Genomic DNA, 18,611 nt, shown 5'->3' with positions numbered 1-18,611 from the left:
GTTTCATAGGCTTGGGAGCATCCAGGAAGCAACACTTCCCTTGCAATGAAATACAAAGGCAGTTTTTCACTGCTGTATAAAATGGGAGACATTAACTCTGACCTAGTAAAGAATTAATTCACTGCTTATAAATATCTGCATAAAGCATAGGAAATTATATTAATGTTTTGAAGACCACAGCTTAGCAAGAAGAAACAAAAGATGTCTGGCTCTATATGTGTTTTCTTTTGTTCTTTGGCTAATAAAGTCTAGGTGATAGCATAAATTCTTACAGTGAAACCATCTGTTCATAGGAATGAAATAAAAAAATCAGCCGTTACCAAGTATCTCCACCTTTAGTTAGGACTTCTGCCTAGCTCCCTGGGATCACCTGGAAACTTTGAAAGCTTTTAATGAAATGAGCAGAAATACTTCCTAAAAGAAAAATACAAGCAGATGCTTAAAGTGGCTGGTGAAGCAAAGTTAGAAAACTCTCATATAAAAGCAGTCGCCTATGTCTGGATACATCCCAGATTCTCCACTTGATTAAATTAGATTAGGATTATCCCCATAATTTATTTCACTGCAAGTGCATGGAGATGTAGATGATCTTTGCAGAAAACTTTGGGAAACAGCATTAGGTTAAAAAATAAAGATACTATCGTTTCAAGCTGCCTCTGAAGGATAACAGGGAAACTGTACAGTATATGCAACAGTAATACCACATCTTCCTCCTGGCTAACTCAAACATTGGGTTACTATGATCTGCAGTAGCTAAAACTATCAAGAAGTTTCAGCGTATCCCCACATATGGCATATTCTCACATTTCTGTGTGGAGATACGGCATCCACAGGTGACAAGTTCTTCAGCAAGGATAGATAATAATCACTACAGCAAAATAGAAAGATGCTGAGGTCAACTTTATCAGTCATACAAGTGTCAGAATGGAGTCCCAAAGTACCTTTCAGTCATGAAAATCCTGACAAGGTTTAACTAGAACTCCCTGAGTCATCAGATCACACATTATTCCCTTAAATGCTAGCAAAGTACTCCCCAAGCAATTCTCAGTACTGGCAGCACCTCCACGTGAAATAGATTTAACTTCCACTTAACCTCTACTATTACAATTCAAAGCAAAGTGAAAGCAAGGACACTACATGAGCCAGATCCTAAGAAGGGAGCAGAACTGTAAGCTGCCAAATGCTAATGTATTTCCCAATTAGCTGCAGTTGGTGCTGAGAGTAGGCAATGTATCAGCACTCTGTAAAAAGCTATGAGCCAGAGCCAACGGGATGGATGTGCAATATCTTATCATTTCAAAGTGGTGACCTGAATATTTTTACAAGAAGTGTGGGCCAGAGAGTACTGTTATCCCCCGAATATTCAGACCATGGATTCAATCTCAAGCACCAGCCAGACAGTGGATAAACAATCCCTAAGGGCTCTGCCAGTATAGCCAGGACATTTTGGAGCAGAAGTAAATGAAATGCAGACATTACTCATCACCTTTTCCAGGAACTCTCATTTAAATTTAGCTCCTTACATTGAGAAAGAGAGGCTTTTTCCAGCCTGTTATAAACTAAGCAATCTATAATTCAGCACAGTTTTAATGGCTAGAATAATTAACAGGAATCTTCTGCCCTTCTAAGACAGTCATGAAGGAGAACTGAAACAAGTATTTTTGTTTCAGTGGTTTGTTTTGGTTTGGTTTTGTTTTTTTTTTTAAACCTTCCTCTGCAGTTGATTAGCCATGAGTACCTGCCAGCTTATACATTGAATTCTGCTTCCACATGCTTTATCCTTAGCAATCCACCAGGCTTCTTGGTAATATGAGTACGGAGTACCCAATAGCTGTGGCAGTAACAGCAAGCAAAATGCCTCAGTGACAATTTGATATTACCTTTTGGTGCATATGAAGCTTTTGAAATTAATGGAGTTCCACTCATTTCTGCAAGATGTTGAAATAGACCTTCTTAGACTTATTTTTAGTTTATATGTAACTTGCTCTACATTATTAAAAAACAATGAGCACAGGTAAACAGAGGAATGGTAGAAACATGACTGTTCTGAAATCAAAATCACAGACAGGATTATGCATTCCATTAATCTTCAAACTTCCCTACATATGTCACACATTTAAGATGGATCATCATGCCTCCTACGCTCTTGGGTTGAATTTGTTGAACTTTTACAGCTTTCCTTTTGTACATAGTTGTCCTGCTCCCCAGTCCTTGGGGTTTTATGGTTTTCTTTTTTGTGTTTTTTTTTTGTTGTTGTTGTTTTTTTGGTGGTTCTGTTGTTTAGGTTTTTTTTTTTTTAACATAAATCTGCCTTCAATTTGTCAATATATTCTAGGCAATGCTTACAATATTGTCCAGCTCCCAGCATGATTACAGGAAAGCTGATGGTAAGGCAGCTTTTTTCTCTGACATGCAACTTTTTTGTATTATACAATAATGCCCTCACCACTTCTAGTTGCTTTGATTTGTTTCTTTCTTTTCTAAAAGCTGTAAATCCAGTCTTTTACACATCAAATTTATCTTTTTCTTGTGTTATGATTCAGGATCTAAATCTATGTCATACTATGTGTCCTTCAAGATTATATATTTTTAATAATACTAACAAAAAGAAGTCTGATCTGTAGAATACGCCTTAGGTCCTATCCTATGGCTATTTTGATACTCTAAGTATTCACCTTCCCTCTTAACAGCTGCCCATTTATTTAGCAATAAATCCTAATTTTTCAGGCCTATAGCTGCCTACATCGCTTTTTTTACCTTTTTGGAGTATTATGAGTATTACTATTTTCCTCTCCAATTTTTTTTTTTTGGTGTATTCCTACATTCTTAGTTTCTCAAACATCACTGTTAATGATGGAATAAGTTATTTCAACCAAATCACTCTGTACACTGAAATCCGCACAATCTGGATTGAATTTCCCAATGATTTTTCAACATTTATTTACTTAATCTTTATCAGGAGCTATGAGCAGTTTTCCAAGTTCGTCAGTCATTTGTAACATGGAAGACATATTTATTCCCCTGACTTTTGCCCTGGGGAACAGCGTTACATTGGTTAATACATGCACATGATTCCTAGTGACAGAAATTAAGTTCAGCTGCATTATGCAAGGATGTGATCCAACTTTAATTTCTATCTCTAAAAAGACACTCACAAGTAATGAGGCATAGCTACATGGCTTTTTCAGTCATCTTACATGAGAAACTTCCCATGAGAGCAAAATTAGAAAGGACTCCTTAAGACTGAGAATATTTAAAGACAATTACTTAAAAAAAAAAAAAAAATCTTTCTGTGAATCACACATTCCAACCCAAATGCCAGGAGCAATCCCCTTTACGTGGATATTTAAGAGGGCATTATCTGCCCCAAACATTTTTAGGGTACACAAGACGTTGAATTTTAGGTTTTTTGAGGTGAAATTTCTGCTCTCACTATTCATTTCCACTGAAATATTAAAGAAGAATTGAGAAAAAGGTTACAGCAAACTATATGCTTAACAGTTAGCTGAAGGAAGTGTCAAGGTGAGGACTGAGACACAAATGGCTGATTTCTGATCTGACTTCTCAGAAGTTCAAAGACACCATAAAATATACATGTATCAACCGTCTTATCACTGTTGTGGCACAGAGTCTGTACATCAAATAAAGAAAATAGACTAGTGCATGCATTGGGTGTTATAGGCAGAGATAAACATCACTGACAACCAGTTATAATGGCTCAAGTGTGTAAAAATTTCTGGAGCTTTTTCTTAATAAAATATTACACACACAGTGTGTAATGACTGGCAAAATATGTCTACATGAAGTAAATGAATATTAAACAAGCAAAATGCTGAGAGCTGCCAACAGAACTGTATGGGTTAATAGGTGGTTTTTAGAAAGCCTTTTCAGACAAAGCTTCCAAGGTTATTGTGTTATCTCATGAATCAGTTGGTAAAATGTTTTGCCAATGAATGTAAGGAAGTTCAAAGCTGTTGGCTTTCGCCTACCGTACCAAGATCAGTCTTAAGATCTGTTGGCAGACTTAACTTTCTTGATCCTTTAACTGAAACAACAGAAAAAGGAGAAAGGCAGTTGTTAATAAGTAAGAAAGAAAAAGGAGCGAGGGAAAACAACATGCCATCTTCTGGTTAATACCATGTTGCAAATTTGTAGCACTTTTTTTTAATCAGCATATAAAGGCAGAATTATGGTTTAAATATTTTCATGTACACCATTCAGCAAAATAAACATAACTGAACAAAGAAGCACTGGAAAAAACATTACTCCAGCTCTCAAGATGTGAATGGTGCTTGACACAGCTTTGGCTGTGTGCTGTAATATCTTACCTTGTGATGACAGGAATGATAAAAAAACAAACAAACAAATGAGATTAAGGCAAATATTGCAAATGCTGGTTATGCAGCATATCACAAATATTTAAACATCTGGAAACCAATTTAATAAAAGGGTGCAATGAAATTATGAGTTCTGATGACATAATACCTCAAGATACCCTTTGAAAAAGAGAGGGCATATTGTACAGGTAATGGAGACAGAACATACTATTGTAATATTATGGAAAAGAAGACAGATTGCACAGAAACAAAACACAGCAGCTTCAGGATATAATGTAGTGTTATCTAGACATCAAAATATTGCACTCAATTTACTTAAGATTTAATTATCTGTTGTGTTCCAATTACATAACAAAACTATGATTTTCTTCTGTTCAAAAATGTTTTCATTTCCTTACACATGAGCACATTTTTAAACAATGAACACCAGAGAACTGAAATGAAGCATGTCTTGTAACAGTCAAAATGGCATTAAATTCATTAAAAGAATGCCTTAAGAAATCTTTTATTAATTATTCAGAAGACTTAATTTCCAATATGGTTCTTTCATTTTGCATTTTTTCACATTGTTTTCTGGCTTTCACCCCTTACCCATACTGTCTGTTACTAGAAGTGAACAATGCCGTATTTGTCAGCTAACTATTATACTTCTAAAGAAAGCCCCACATGGTAAGTATCACAGTGACAGGAACACTGGGACATATGAATATAAGGAACAAGTCCTTTGTAATTTCTATTTAGTAAGCTTTTAGGTCAGAAGGATGCCCAGAACAGCCACTTACCATTTCAAGTCACATAGCCCCTTAAAAAAAAAAAAAAAATTCTGTTGCATTCTTTTGCAGTGTCATAAACTACAAACCCTGCAATGTGGAACGTATCAGCTGGCACCTATGTTAGATGCTTTTCTTTCTTTCTTTCTTTCTTCAGGGAAGAGTAGGGGACCCCTTCAGGCTCTTGAGCAACATTTTGGTATCAGTAGAACCAGCATAGCCCTCCCAGTAACCCATTCCTAGCTGTCACTTTAACTGGATGCTTTGGGACAAGGAGAAGAGACCTCTTCAGATCAGCCCAACATCAAAATACACATCACTAACACTACTGCATGAGAGTTCTCTAATTTGGATACCAAGTGTTAGGCTCCCACATCCATTTTAGGCACTCACACAAAGGGCAGCTTGATTTTCAGAACAGCCTTTTAAAAACATTCCATTTATCTGAGCAGCTGTCATACACTCTTTCAGACTGTGAATGGAGGATACTGCTCCAGAAAATCAGTGCTTTGCTATAGAGAAAGAAGAAGCATCACCACCTGTGACATAATCTCCTTTAAAGGAAAGTACAACATCTGGCCCAGCCAGCCCTCTGAAAAAGGATTAACCAATTCCTAAGGAACACTGTAGGACACTTCACTAACAGACTAGGATCTAGATTAGGATATTTCAGAGCTACAAAACCTAGCTGCATTTAACACCAAGGAGCTTCATTAGTGCTGTCATCATGGAGGCTTTCAGCTTTGCAAATTGGTGGTTTAACCTCTTCTATTTCTATGTTACAGGTGTTTCTGTATAATAGGAATTACATGTCTTGTGTTATATGCCACAGCTGTTCCCAGCTACTACAATTTGTAGTATGTATGTCTGAACTGCAAGACTGCAGAAACAGCTCCCAACTATTTGTGTGCAGGCTCATACAGCACGTGCAAAGTATGCACTTTCCGATTCCTCTGAAGGACTCTAAACAGGCTTGATTTGGGAGCTGCCACAGCTGCGCACAGACAAAATAGTCATACCATACTGAAGGCTGCAATCTAACAAGAGTCTTGGGATGCTGAAGGGACTGAGGATCGGAAAGAAGAGTATACAGTTGATTAGTTGGTTTGTGGGTACAGGGATAGAGGACGTGGTGAGCAGGGGGCTAAAGGACAAAGGAGACACACAGCATGAGGAAATGAAGGAAGTGCAGCTGAGGAAGCCAGGAGTTACTCCTACCACCATCTCCACCACCAAATTTGGAAATTTTTGGTGTAGGACATGATTGTGCTAGGACACAGCGTGGACCCGTCAATAGACCACATCTTCGAGGGTAAAAACAAAAGAAGGAGCCTGTTGCTTTCATGCTTTACTGTGATTAAAGCTGTGCATATTACTTTTTTGGGGGTGAAACTAACTGTTTACTATTCAACTGATCAGAATATGGATATTATTATGTAACCTATTTTTAGTACCTAAATCATGTCTATTTTACCATCCCTACGTTTATTATAAAGGAGGATCATGCACATAAACCTATGTTGCTGAGAAAGAGCTTTTGAAAAATCAGCTTAATTTAAGAACAAAGTAGAGTATAAAGGTTCAAGAGGCTAGCAGAGCTGTTTGTTACCATTATTTGTTTGCATTCATATTGGAGGCAGCCAGCAGAAATTGCAATGCCACAGCGCAAGGCAAGACAGCCCCTGCCCAAAAGAGCTTAATGTGTAAACGGTCAAGTTATCCAACTGTGGGACGAGAAAGAGGCACAGACAGAATTAATAGGTGACCCGACAACGTCCTATCTCATAGCCATATGGTTCCTATCAGTCTTTCAATAAAAACACCAAGGCACAACCAACAAACAAATGTGTGCTCGCAGCTACGACACTTGGTGGTGTGTTTCCCTTGGCTACCACAGGAGGACCGTAGTCAGAAAATTTAATATTACTCAAAATGCAGGTGACTTCATACAGCTCTTTTTCTATTAGGGAGCTTCTGCCTGCATAACAGTCCCAGTTCCCCACTGCTAAAACATGGATTTAAGAGCCTAATATTTAGCTACCCAATTGGACAAGGTATACAATAAGGTCCTGGAGGTTTGGCTGCTGGGGCTCAGAGCCAACGCAGAGACAGCCCTTTTCCTTTGGTGGCCTCAGGCACAGCGTCCCTGGCAGCACTTTCCCATGGGAGCTACTTTCAAGCCGAATCTAACTCTCGCTCTGCCCTGAGCTACAGCTCCTGCCGCATTGCTGCCACTCCTGTGCCTGGCCACAGCCCTGCTGATCCAGACTCACGGACCAACATCCCTCCCTGTCCCCTGGACCCCCCCGCAGCGATCACCACGCTGTGCTCGGCCCTAGTCACCCTCCCCAGAGCTGCCCTGCTCCCTCGCTTAGCTCCTGTCTCCCCAGTCCGTAGGAGCTACTGGTGAGGTCAGGTCCCCTTGAACCCTGAGCCGTGCACCATGGGCTGCATGGGGGCTACCCCTGCTGCTCCCCCCAGAGCCAAACAGCATGGCCCAAACCCAGGTCCCCATTTCCTCCCCTCTGCCAGCTCACACTGCTCCCTGTTCCTTGCTAATCCCTACATACACATCCCTTCTCAAGATCTTAAGCAAGCATGAATTCACCTGATCAGAAATCCCCTCACATATTGGAAAAAGTGGTAAGATGCACCTTGTATTCACAGTGCAGGAGCTAACCTCTCTAACAATTAATGTGCCTTCCAACTAGTAGACATTCTATTTAATATAAATAAGTAGAAATAGTTATGCTGCCAGCGTTATCAATAGTCAAGTTTCAAAATAAATTACATTCTGTTTTCCACACACACAGAATGTTTTGAAACATTTACTTTCTTGCTTGCTTTCCATGAGAATGTAATTTTCAAACTGAGTCAAATCTCTTCAGCTACTTTGCAGTTACCCACGAGTTAAAAAACAGCGACTATTACAAACTTAATAATATTCTTCTTGAAACAAAGCTATTTAAAAACATATCATGTAGTTAAGTAGGAGCTTGGCATGGCACGGGCCTAATCCCAGCTGATTTAAACAGTGGAATCAATCAGGATAGCAGCACTTGGAAGTCACAGTACATATGAAAACTCGTAATCTTGCCATTAGGGACCTGTTCCAAAGCTCATGGGAATCAACTGTGGAAGTCTTTACATAGCCTTCTCTAAGCTCTATAGTCTTAAAAGCATTTTGGATGCAAGCCCCCAATATGAAGGTGGTTTCTTAAGAAAAAACACAAATGCCCTTTCATTTTAGAACACACATTTGAGAAGTCACTCTCCTATACACGGACCGATGAAATTTTTCCCTTCTGGTCTTTGAAAGAAGTCTAAACTGTCCATTGCATCTTACACAACAAAGTTAAATGACCTCTCAAAGATGCATTTTTTTGTGCTCACAGTGTATTCTCAACTGCATGCTTCCGTACAAAGCTGCATATAAATGGCTGAAGCAGTAAGAGGCTATATATTATATAATTATGTATACTATATATATATTACATTCCTAAGAGCCCCTGAATAAATTTTCCTAATGAGGCGATAAAAATAAAGGTAAACTTTACTGGAATGGGTACTGTTCTGTAGTACATTATATAATAATTAGCTCCAGCATTGGATGTAGCACCATTTACATCATGAGTGCTTACAAGGCCTCAGAGTTTTTTATTTTGTTTTAGAGCTACTGAGCTCTCACATGCCATTATAGAGTGAATGTAGTACGAGGCCCTAACTTTTGACCTCCAAATCACAAACAACAATCAAAATGCAGTTTGACTTTTTCCATTGAAAGAACATGGCATGCATGAGTAAGACTAAGATTTTCTGATGGTATTGAAGAATCCTGATCTCTACTGTTCCTTTATATTGTCTGAGGGGTTTTTTTAAGCCAAATAGCATTATATGGCATGCCAGGCTGCATCACTGCTCTCATGAAATATGCTCTATATAGATAAGTGTTTTGGTTTTTTCTTTTTAAAGTTTTTTGTTCCACGATTTTTACCAATGTTATTCCATATATATTGCTATATCTGGAACACGTTTTATTTACAGTGGAAACTGCCACCAGTCAGTTGCTCACAAATAAGCAGAATCTTTTAAATGACTTTATTAACTTTTTATCTTCCTGTACAGTATTGAAAATGCATCACTATAGTATTTAAATACTAATTTAATTAAAATAAGATACCAGTGGTTAAGGAAGATTATTCCTCTCCTCTGCCTACCATTCTTAAAATGCAAGGTTGGTATTTCTTCACTTGCTGCTACCCCGTGTGCCATTGTGACTTTCAGAAAAATTTTCATCAAATGGTTTCATTTCATGTTCTAGTCTGAAAGGCATTCAGAACAGGAACCTGATTTTTCAATTACACTGTCTGCAAAGCCATGCTTTAGTGAATAGTACAGGAGGAAGACCTGAAAAGATAGTCTTGTGAAACAAGTTTAAATATTGCTTAATGGAAGAAGTTGGATTTGTACTGAATTAGAAACCATCCCTGCTTGTAAAATAAGGAGTATTCTTCAGCACTGAGTCTCTTGCTCAGTGCTCTGATAGAACACGAATGCCCAATTCTGATTTGGGGCAGGGGAAAAGAGAAACAACAAAGCTGAATTACTGAGTTGACCTAGGCTGGCTCCGCAGCAGCTTAGTCAGAGGTTACAACACTGACAAGCAGTAGGATGTTACAGGCAAAATACTTTTTTCAGGGAAACTGAGAAGGTTCAGGCAGGCTAAGCAATGTTCAGGATCAGACCAAGAGATGAAGAGGCAGGAGATTTTTCAAGTTCTCAAAGAAGCCTTTATCAACACTGTTCTTGTGGGCCTGGTTGGAACTGAAATCTAAGTTAAGTTACTCAGGGCTCTCTTAAACGTAAAACTGTTTGCGTCTACATTGGCAATTAGTGTGCTGGAGGGATTCTTCCTAGGCATTGTCTTGGAGTCTCAAAGTATGCACGTGAGCACATCATCAGTGTTGTCCCTCAAATCATTCCCCTTCTGATGGAAGTGAGGATGAAGTTGCTCACCAGCACGCGTTGTGTGTAGTGTTTGTCATGTACGCTGGTGTCCTCCAGCAGTTTGCACTTTGTGTATGCATTGTGCATACGCAGGGCCAGTAACTGGCAGGAACTTCACTGCCAGGTGAACAACTGATTTTGACGTGGTCTGGCAACCATAATGAATTGCAACAAATCAAACTCTTATTTCTGTCTTTGCAACCTCATCAATTGGTGATGTAGTCACACCCAGTAGGACCTTCATTGGGCAGCAGCTTGAATCACTTGACTCAGCAGCCAAGTTTTTTTTCCGTTTCTACTAAATTTCTGAAAGATAAAGTCTTGGTCTCTCTTCAGCAGAGGAACGTGGCCACTGGTTTTACAAACACAGATATCACGGGACTCTACACAGAGCACACCACACTTCCATTACAGAGCTTCTGTGCCATGAGCTTTAAATAGATCAAAGGCAAGACTGGAAGTAGAAGGATCCTGCCTGATAAATCTGTAACTGTGCAGATCAATAAGTTGTGTTCTACAAGAAAGAAATGTTAGCCAGTGCAAAGGCTGATGTAGCTGTGAGGCTGTGCTGATAAGCACAAGGTAGTTCCGCTCCCAAGATCTTGGAGATTGCAATTCTGAGGTCAGTTACTCCACATGATTAGACTGGATTTTTTCCAGTTTTAGAGCAGGTATGCCGAAACAAAATTATTTTAATTTTGCATTAATTAAAAAAAATATATATTAGTCACAGTAAAAGTAACTTCTGTTTTAAAAAGCAGTTAATTCTAATCATAGTTACCGCCTACAAAAGTGCACCCGATTTCACATTTTAAAGATTCAAATATAGCCTGGAAAACAACATGGAAGGGCTAAAATAGGAAACATTCATAAATATGTCATGTTTTCCTTGCTGAATGATCGCCAAAACAGAAAAGCAGAATAAATTTTGGAGCAAACGGTCTTAAATTTATCTAAAATAGGTATTTTTGATCAATAGCAGAATGAAAAAAATCAAAGTTAACTGCAGAAAAAGTAAGTTGCTATAGGAGTCACTCATCATTATAAAACTAAGCATATGCACATATATTTACCAAGTCAGTGATCTCTTAGTTTTCAATAAAAAGAAAAATAGAGTTCGTAGCTCGTTTCTGGAGACAAGAGATGAAAAGATGAATCCCAGTGAGCCACACAATAAATAGTCTAATTATACTGAGTTATCAAATGTTTTATTTTAAAGCCCATATTATGCGTTTCTGAGGCCCAGCTCAAGAGTTTGAGCTCCTAGTGTTATACCAATATTATTATAGCCTATTTCACTTTGATATTCCAATGTCTACAGAATTTGGGTTGCAAATCGTACAAGGAAATACATATTTCAAAACAGCTATTTTGTTGTAGTTCTTGATGTGTCAGGGAAACACTTTTATTAGTTTCAGCTTTTTGCAGATTACTAATTAGTGGCCTCCATTCAAGATTATGTGTCCTGTTATAATAAAGTAAAATATGTGAAATAATAACAGGATTTGAATAGCATATTTGTGGGAATTTATTACCATAGCTGAGGAAAAAAAAATTATCTATCAATACTTACCAAACTACAAGGAGAAGAAGTGTGATATGCATTCCACAAGCAAAATGAATGTATCACAGCTACACCTCCTTATTTTCCATCACATTTAAAAGTCAGCTACTAGAAAATAGCTCTGAGCAACAATCTTTAAGACAGTGAACTCACATTAAAGAGATCAATGCAGACTAGGCACTTGCAGAAAAAGTCTCTAGGAATGAGATGAACTCCACCTTCTGAAGGACTATGAGTAAAATGGGAAACATTTACAAATTTTTAAATGGCCAAGATTTCACTGCTGGGTCAAAGTGGTTGATAAGTGAGTATTTTTATTTGAGATTATGCTTCCATTGTAGATTATATAACTTAAGCACTGGTGGGTTCTAATGGTTAAAATTTACCATCTCCATATTGCTATTTTTCAAATAATTTCTCTACATGCACATATGCATATGCATAATAGATATAAAAAATTTTAAGGACTCCCTACTAAAAAAAAAAAGTCAGGAAGCCTTTTAAGGAAACAGAGAAACAAGCCTCTAATAGGAGGATATAGGAATATACCTGCACAATGTTGTTAATTCAAATGTTTTCATACTCTTGAAGATGCACCACGTACATTTAATTTTTCTTTAAGTAAACAGACTTAGGATTTTATTGTGCTACGTAATAAGCACTTCTCCAGTAATTTCTTCTGTTTGGAACTGTAACTATGCACTTCACGTCTTAGGGATTAATGAAACACAGTGATGCATGACATGAATGGCTTATACAGACTGCAGGAAGAGAAGCCAATCACCTTTACCTGAAGTGGGAGACTTGCAACGCTCTAGCTCCAGGGAAACTGGACTGTCACTGAGTTCAGTCAGGCCTGAAAAAATGGAGTTAAAAAGTTAAGTTACAATCTAACAGGGCATGCTTCAACTTTCTTGGTTGATGATATTCTGCACTTTAAAGTCAATTTGGAGAAAGGAATGGTGTGAAATGCAAGGGAAATAGCTATTTCAGATAACTGCAGTTATCAGGCTGTCACTGCAGAAATTTAGGTCTAGTTTAAGAATCACACCTCTTGTTAACTCAGATTAGTTTTCTGAGTGCCTCAGGGTAGACAAAGAGTGACTGTACCTAACGAGAGAAAACAAGTAAATATAGTTTAAAATTTTAATGTCTGTGATATGAATCAAACTCATTTATCCCTGTCAAACTGATGTGGAAACAACTCTATGCTTTCAACTGCTGCAGAATGCAGGGAGGAAACTTTAAAACTGGGGGAGAAGAGGGGGGAAAAAAGGCAAAAAAGACAGTACTGGTGAAAGAAGAAAGTGAATACAAAAATATCACCACTACTATGCAATATTAGGAGTTTTTATATGAATTCACACAAGATAGCTCATTTTAAAGGACACAGAGGCAATGATAATGCTGTCTGAATATAACACTGAATTTTTTGACTAGATACTTTATATATTGTTTATAAATATTTGTGAGGAACTCATTTGTAGCACTCTACCATGGAAGACAGCAACAAGAAAAGTAATCTTAGTTCATACTGCTTAAGCTTGGGCTTGTTTCTGTGATCAAACTAAGATCCATCTTTGGCACAGGTTGCACGTACAAGTTTGAACATGCCTTTTGGCACGCTAAGAAGAGAAAGTCTGAGCTCATGCTGTCCTTTACCATGGGCTAACTGTTGAGTGCGTGAACTGGGCATGGCCATACCTATTCAAACGTACCCTTCGTATGTATCCCGTGGTGTCCTACGGCCTACATCGAGTGGTTCACGCTTGTTATATGGAGCTCTGACACTTCACGCCATAGGCTACTTGGGACTGGCAGACAGCCCAGCACCAGACATCCATCTGCTAGCAATGCAGACTCGCAGCACTCTGGTCATAGAGCCTAGTGAACGTTAGCCCACATTCAGATGTGCATTACTGTCGTACTGATACTGTGTTTACACACACTCTGCATATGTTGTATCTTGGAAGTCAAACATCCTATCACAACCTTTCAATATGCTTTAATCTGGCACAGCGCCTCCTGCAATGTGACATGTTTTAATTTTTATGGCTTCTGGACCCTTAGACTCTTGTTTTAAAAAGAAATCTGCTACCATTTGGTCATCAGTGCTGTTCTCTTTGTATTAAAAACAGTGGGATCTTAACCTAGGTACTGGTATTTTTATTATAATGTAATTTTGAACTGCTCTGAGAAATGGGGAGAATCCAGAGCCCCAACAAGCAGAATAAAAAGCTCTTACCACTAATGAAGCTGCACGAGTGCTAGAACAACTTTGAGCGTGCTTTGGAAAAACAGCAGTATTGATTTGGCCTGTTAAGTCAGCAGGAATGACATAACTGCTCCTGACTTTTAAACAACAAAAGATCACAGTCTAGATGCTGATGTTGAAAACCAAAGATTTTTTTGAGAAACGTACTTGAATCTTTCTTTGTTTAAGCTTAGAATCTGTGAGAGAATTTTATATTCCAATCAATTGTGAGTCCAGTTACTTTCGACATTACAGTAGATTTCAGGAACTGCAACCATTTAGGCAGCCTCTCCGTGTACAGCTTTCTTACAGCTAATCTTACTTCTACCTGACTCTGGGGTTGCTATATATACATAGAGATTTGGGACATAATTGATTTTTGCTGCAGAACTGTCTGCAAGCTACAGTGGGAGCAAGTTTGGCACATTCACATAGCATCAGAGGCCTTGGATAAATAAAATGAAATATTAAACTGTTTCTTTTGCAAATGCAGTATTGCAGATATTAAAACTTTAACAGCATGGTTATGATGTGATTAATGAAATTCTTCTAAACCTTGTATAGTTACTATTGGTGATAGTTACAATGTCAAATGTCAGGTCAGATTTTGCTTCTAAATAGAGTTTCTTTTTTTGCGAGTTCACAGAAACAGTATTACAGCTCAATATAAATTATGGTGCCACTGACTTAAGTAGGAAATGCACCAAATCGCACCACTGTTCTGAAAACCCAAGAGCAACCACCCTGAGAATACCACAAGCTTTTTATGTTTGGCAACAGTTTTACAACCTACAACAGTAAAGATACATGTCATGTTAACGGTATTTAAAAAACGGTGAACATGTGAACTTCTCTACAAATCTAGACTTGCTGTCAAGCCACTGTCACCTCTAACAACAACCACCAACAGATGCTTTTAAAAAAAGAAGTGCAGTAAGTCCCCATGTTAAGCATAAGTGGTACTACATGCCCTGCACAAGGGCATTGTCTTAATCTCAGATGCTTAGATTTGCTTAAGCACTGCCACTTGCAGATTTTCTCCTGCCATACATCTTTCTTGGTTAGAAACGCCACAGTGAGTTCCTCTCATTATCGATCTATGTATCCAAAGTCTCTTTTAATCACACTAAATTCTAAATCCCAAACATGTTATATGGCAATGAATTGCGCAATCATCATTCACTGAAAGGAATAAACATACATTTATCAGTTTTTACGTGTTACCTTTGATTCCATTAAATGTTGGTTTTGTTTCCCTTTGAGGTAAGAAAGGGAGGTCTCAAGCTTTTCTTTGTACTACTGCTTATTTTCTACTGTCATTCCCTTTTTAACGAAACCAAGCTAAATATTTTCAATAATTTATCATGTATAAGTTATTTCCATGCAACTCAGCTTCCCTTGAATGTTTGAGAGACTACAACAGCTACTGAAGTTAGATTACAAAAATATTTTCAATTTTCATTTTGAAGCTCTGTAGGCCCAATCTGTGTCCTGAGATATTTTAGCTATTTTTAGCCAAAAAACCACAAGCCAGCAAATTTTGAGTCCAGGTAGAGCAAGAAGAACATAGCAGCAAAACTAAAGGCAAATAACTGAGATTGGCAATATAAACAACCACCTGTGAGAAGATATACCCATTGACATTATAAAGAAATTGGCTTTGATTCAAACAAATTATAATTGTGTGAAAATAGTGCAAGATATAAATACATCACATAAGGCATTAAAGCACTTTTAAAGACACATCCCATAGATACTTTTCAAAGTTTACTGTGATTCCCATTCCCTCTTTACTGAAGCATCAAAAAAATGTATTGCCAAGTATGGAGTAACAACTTCTATAAACTCATAATTTAATTTATAATTCATTTTTAAATTTTAAATTTCTATCTCTGTGATTAAATGATTCAGACTGATCATTTACTTAAAAGCACCCAAAGCCATCACATCTTTGCTTATAAATAAATGAATTATAAATAAATTATCATAAATACTCACAAGCCAATAAGTAAGCCCAGTGTTATCTTAATCCATCATTTTCACACTAAATTACCATACTATGTTTTCTTTATGTTTAAATATGACGCAATCTTTGGAAATGACAGTTAGTTCAGAATATAGCTGTTGACTTAAAACTCAACCTATATTATCTTCTACTGTGTTGTCAGGTGTGATTTAAAGTGTCAATTACTGATATGTAATGACTCATAACACACAGTTTTCTGTGTCCTCCTGTCAGACCAAGGTTACTTTTGCCGACATCCTCTCAGGGGACTGGCCTGAAGGAGGAACAAGGAGTTCTCACTGAAAAGTCTTCATTCTGAAAATTATTTTCCAATGGATCAACATCCTTTGAACTTGCCGACTTTTTGGATGCTTCATAAAGACTATTTATTTTCTTGTTTTACCAACAGATGGCATGAATTTCTAGTAGGAGATGCAAGTTGGTTTTGCAAGGTGGTATTTTTATATTCTGCTGCAAACACTGTCTGTCTATATGCAGTAAACGTACTTGTTTTAATACTTGAATATATGTTATCTACCAATAGGTAACATACAACAACGTATGACTTCATTTCAGTTGAAGAAAAACAAAAGAAAACCAACCAAGCAACAACACAGTTCTGCACTACTGCAGAGAGTTTATTTGGCTTGGCACATATTCTTGCTACAAAGGAAGGTGGCTGCCAGCAGATGTTACAGCAAATGGAACAGGTCATCAACACCAGACAGCTACCCCCAGCTCTGCACTTACCCTCATCTTAGCCTCTTAGTTTCCTCAAATTACTTCCCCAATAGGACAATTATGTCTCAGTCTCTCCCACTATGTATGCCTAGACCCGATGACATTTCTCCTTCTAATTTCTTCCCTTCTTGATTCTCCCTTCCCACTCTCACCTCCCAAACCAGAGAATGTGCTGTCTTAATGCTCCAAGTCCGCTCCAGACGCTTCTGAGTCTAGCTTACACATGTATACGTAACTCTTACCAAGCTCTCTACAGATTTATTGCCTAAAATTCAAAACAATTATTCCACCACTGTGCTCTGCATATCAGATGTCCTTGACATTTTTTATTATGTCTTTCCTTTGGAAAGACCTCTCTTCTCCAACATATTGCTGCTCTTCCCTGTTTGATGGTTTTTTTTTTCCCTTTCCCTCTTCAGTTGCAACGCACCCCAGACTGAAACTTCAACACTTCCTTTATTCCTCTGTCCCAGTATTTGGAGAGGTTCTCTCCTATAAACAGGGCAATACATATCTTTTTTTACCCTAACGATTCATAAATACACATCTCTTAACTTGGATTCCATCCATCCAAGTTAGAGTAGTAATCCTGTCTTTCTAAAATTTACTCACAAGTGTCCAGACATGAACTTAATGTTGCCAAGACGAACTCTATTTTTTGTGCTGAAGTCTTCTCTTTGCTACTTCAACACAGCTAAGAGCACCACTGCCTTCCCTGATACTCCAATCCATAATGTTGGTTTCACCCTTGGAACTTCACACTTTAACTCTCAGGTTCAGGCTGGATACTAAACTAGACCATTTCTTCCTGCAAATCACCTCCGAAATTACCGACAAAAGTCTAAGTATCTTGCTCCTTGATAATCTCTTCTTTGGTTTCAATGCCTGCGAGTCTTACTCTCTCAAACTGATCCTAATGAAATTATCTTCCTGGTTCATTACTTAATTGAATCAACTCCTGATATGTCTTCCCATTAACTTCCACTTTCATTTATATAACCCTCAAAACTTTAGACCTAATGCTTATGTTATCACATGGCTGCTCCTGCTTTTGCCTTAATATGAGCTTCAACTACATGATTTCCAAAAATAATTTATTTTTCTTTTCCCATCATCATCCCTTACGAGAAGAGATAAACTTGTAAGCAAAATCTTAAATCCATTCTCAATACCCCTCTTAAAACTCCTATCTCAGATAAGACATATAGCAAAGCATAAATTGAGAATGACTTAGCAAGGTATTTTACAGTCTATGACACATTCTCGCCCTGTTCTTTATCTTATTGCCTGGTGCATCTTTCTGATCACACAGTACATACTCCTGTGTAAGTATCAAATGGCAAAAGCAACAACCAAATAATTTCTGAGGAAAGAAATGAAGCAGTTAATGATCTGGCAGGAGAGTCAGACTCATACTCTTCAGTTACAATGTATACAGAAAGATTTTGTGGACTTTTCCAATTTTGAGGTTGAGGATGGAAACAAGATAACACATTTTCAGCTATGAAAAACTCTATGGTCTGTGTTTGTCATTTTGAATGAAAATGTTGGCCATTTTTGGTCTTAGACTTTATTAATTTTTTAGCAGAGGGAAACCCCCCAAACCTTTGACTGCTGTCTGTCCCTCAGGTTCCCTGTTACAGACTTGAAATTAGCAAGACCAGACAAAAACTTTAAGACATTATACACTAAACCTTTTTATGGACTGCTGGATTTGTAACTGGACTAGTCTTAACTAAACAGGCCACCTTTTATGAAGTATTACAAAATAAAATCATAGAAATCAGTTGTTGAGTCATCAGTCTAGAGAAACGGAATAGAATTTCTTGTGCGACTGTACAAATCTATTTCAATAGCTACACAATTCTACTTATGTGAGATGATAAAACAACTGCCACCCCTTTATCTTGCCTATACTGAGTATTTAATGTAA

At 37.8% G+C, this 18,611-nt stretch overlaps 1 protein-coding gene across 11 annotated transcripts in view; it reads right to left on the bottom strand.

Annotated features, from left to right (window-relative positions):
* STXBP5L (syntaxin binding protein 5L) overlaps window positions 1-18,611 on the bottom strand; it is a 200,176-nt gene that overhangs the window by 31,406 nt on the left and 150,159 nt on the right. For 6 of the 11 annotated variants that reach the window (XM_052794245.1, XM_052794244.1, XM_052794246.1 and 3 more), the window contains one exon: window positions 12,469-12,534. The exons of 2 other annotated variants lie outside the window; for them this stretch is intronic. In XM_052794245.1, the coding sequence (XP_052650205.1) occupies window positions 12,469-12,534 (66 nt within the window). Of the gene's footprint in view, window positions 1-3,994; window positions 4,046-12,468; window positions 12,535-18,611 lie in introns of all 11 variants that reach the window. 3 more of the 11 variants (XM_052794247.1, XM_052794248.1, XM_052794253.1) reach the window with 1 other exon arrangement.

Source organism: Harpia harpyja, chromosome 8 (assembly GCF_026419915.1).
Source record: "Harpia harpyja isolate bHarHar1 chromosome 8, bHarHar1 primary haplotype, whole genome shotgun sequence".
Taxonomy (NCBI): Eukaryota; Metazoa; Chordata; class Aves; order Accipitriformes; family Accipitridae; genus Harpia; species Harpia harpyja.
This window is presented reverse-complemented; position numbering and strand designations above follow the sequence as displayed.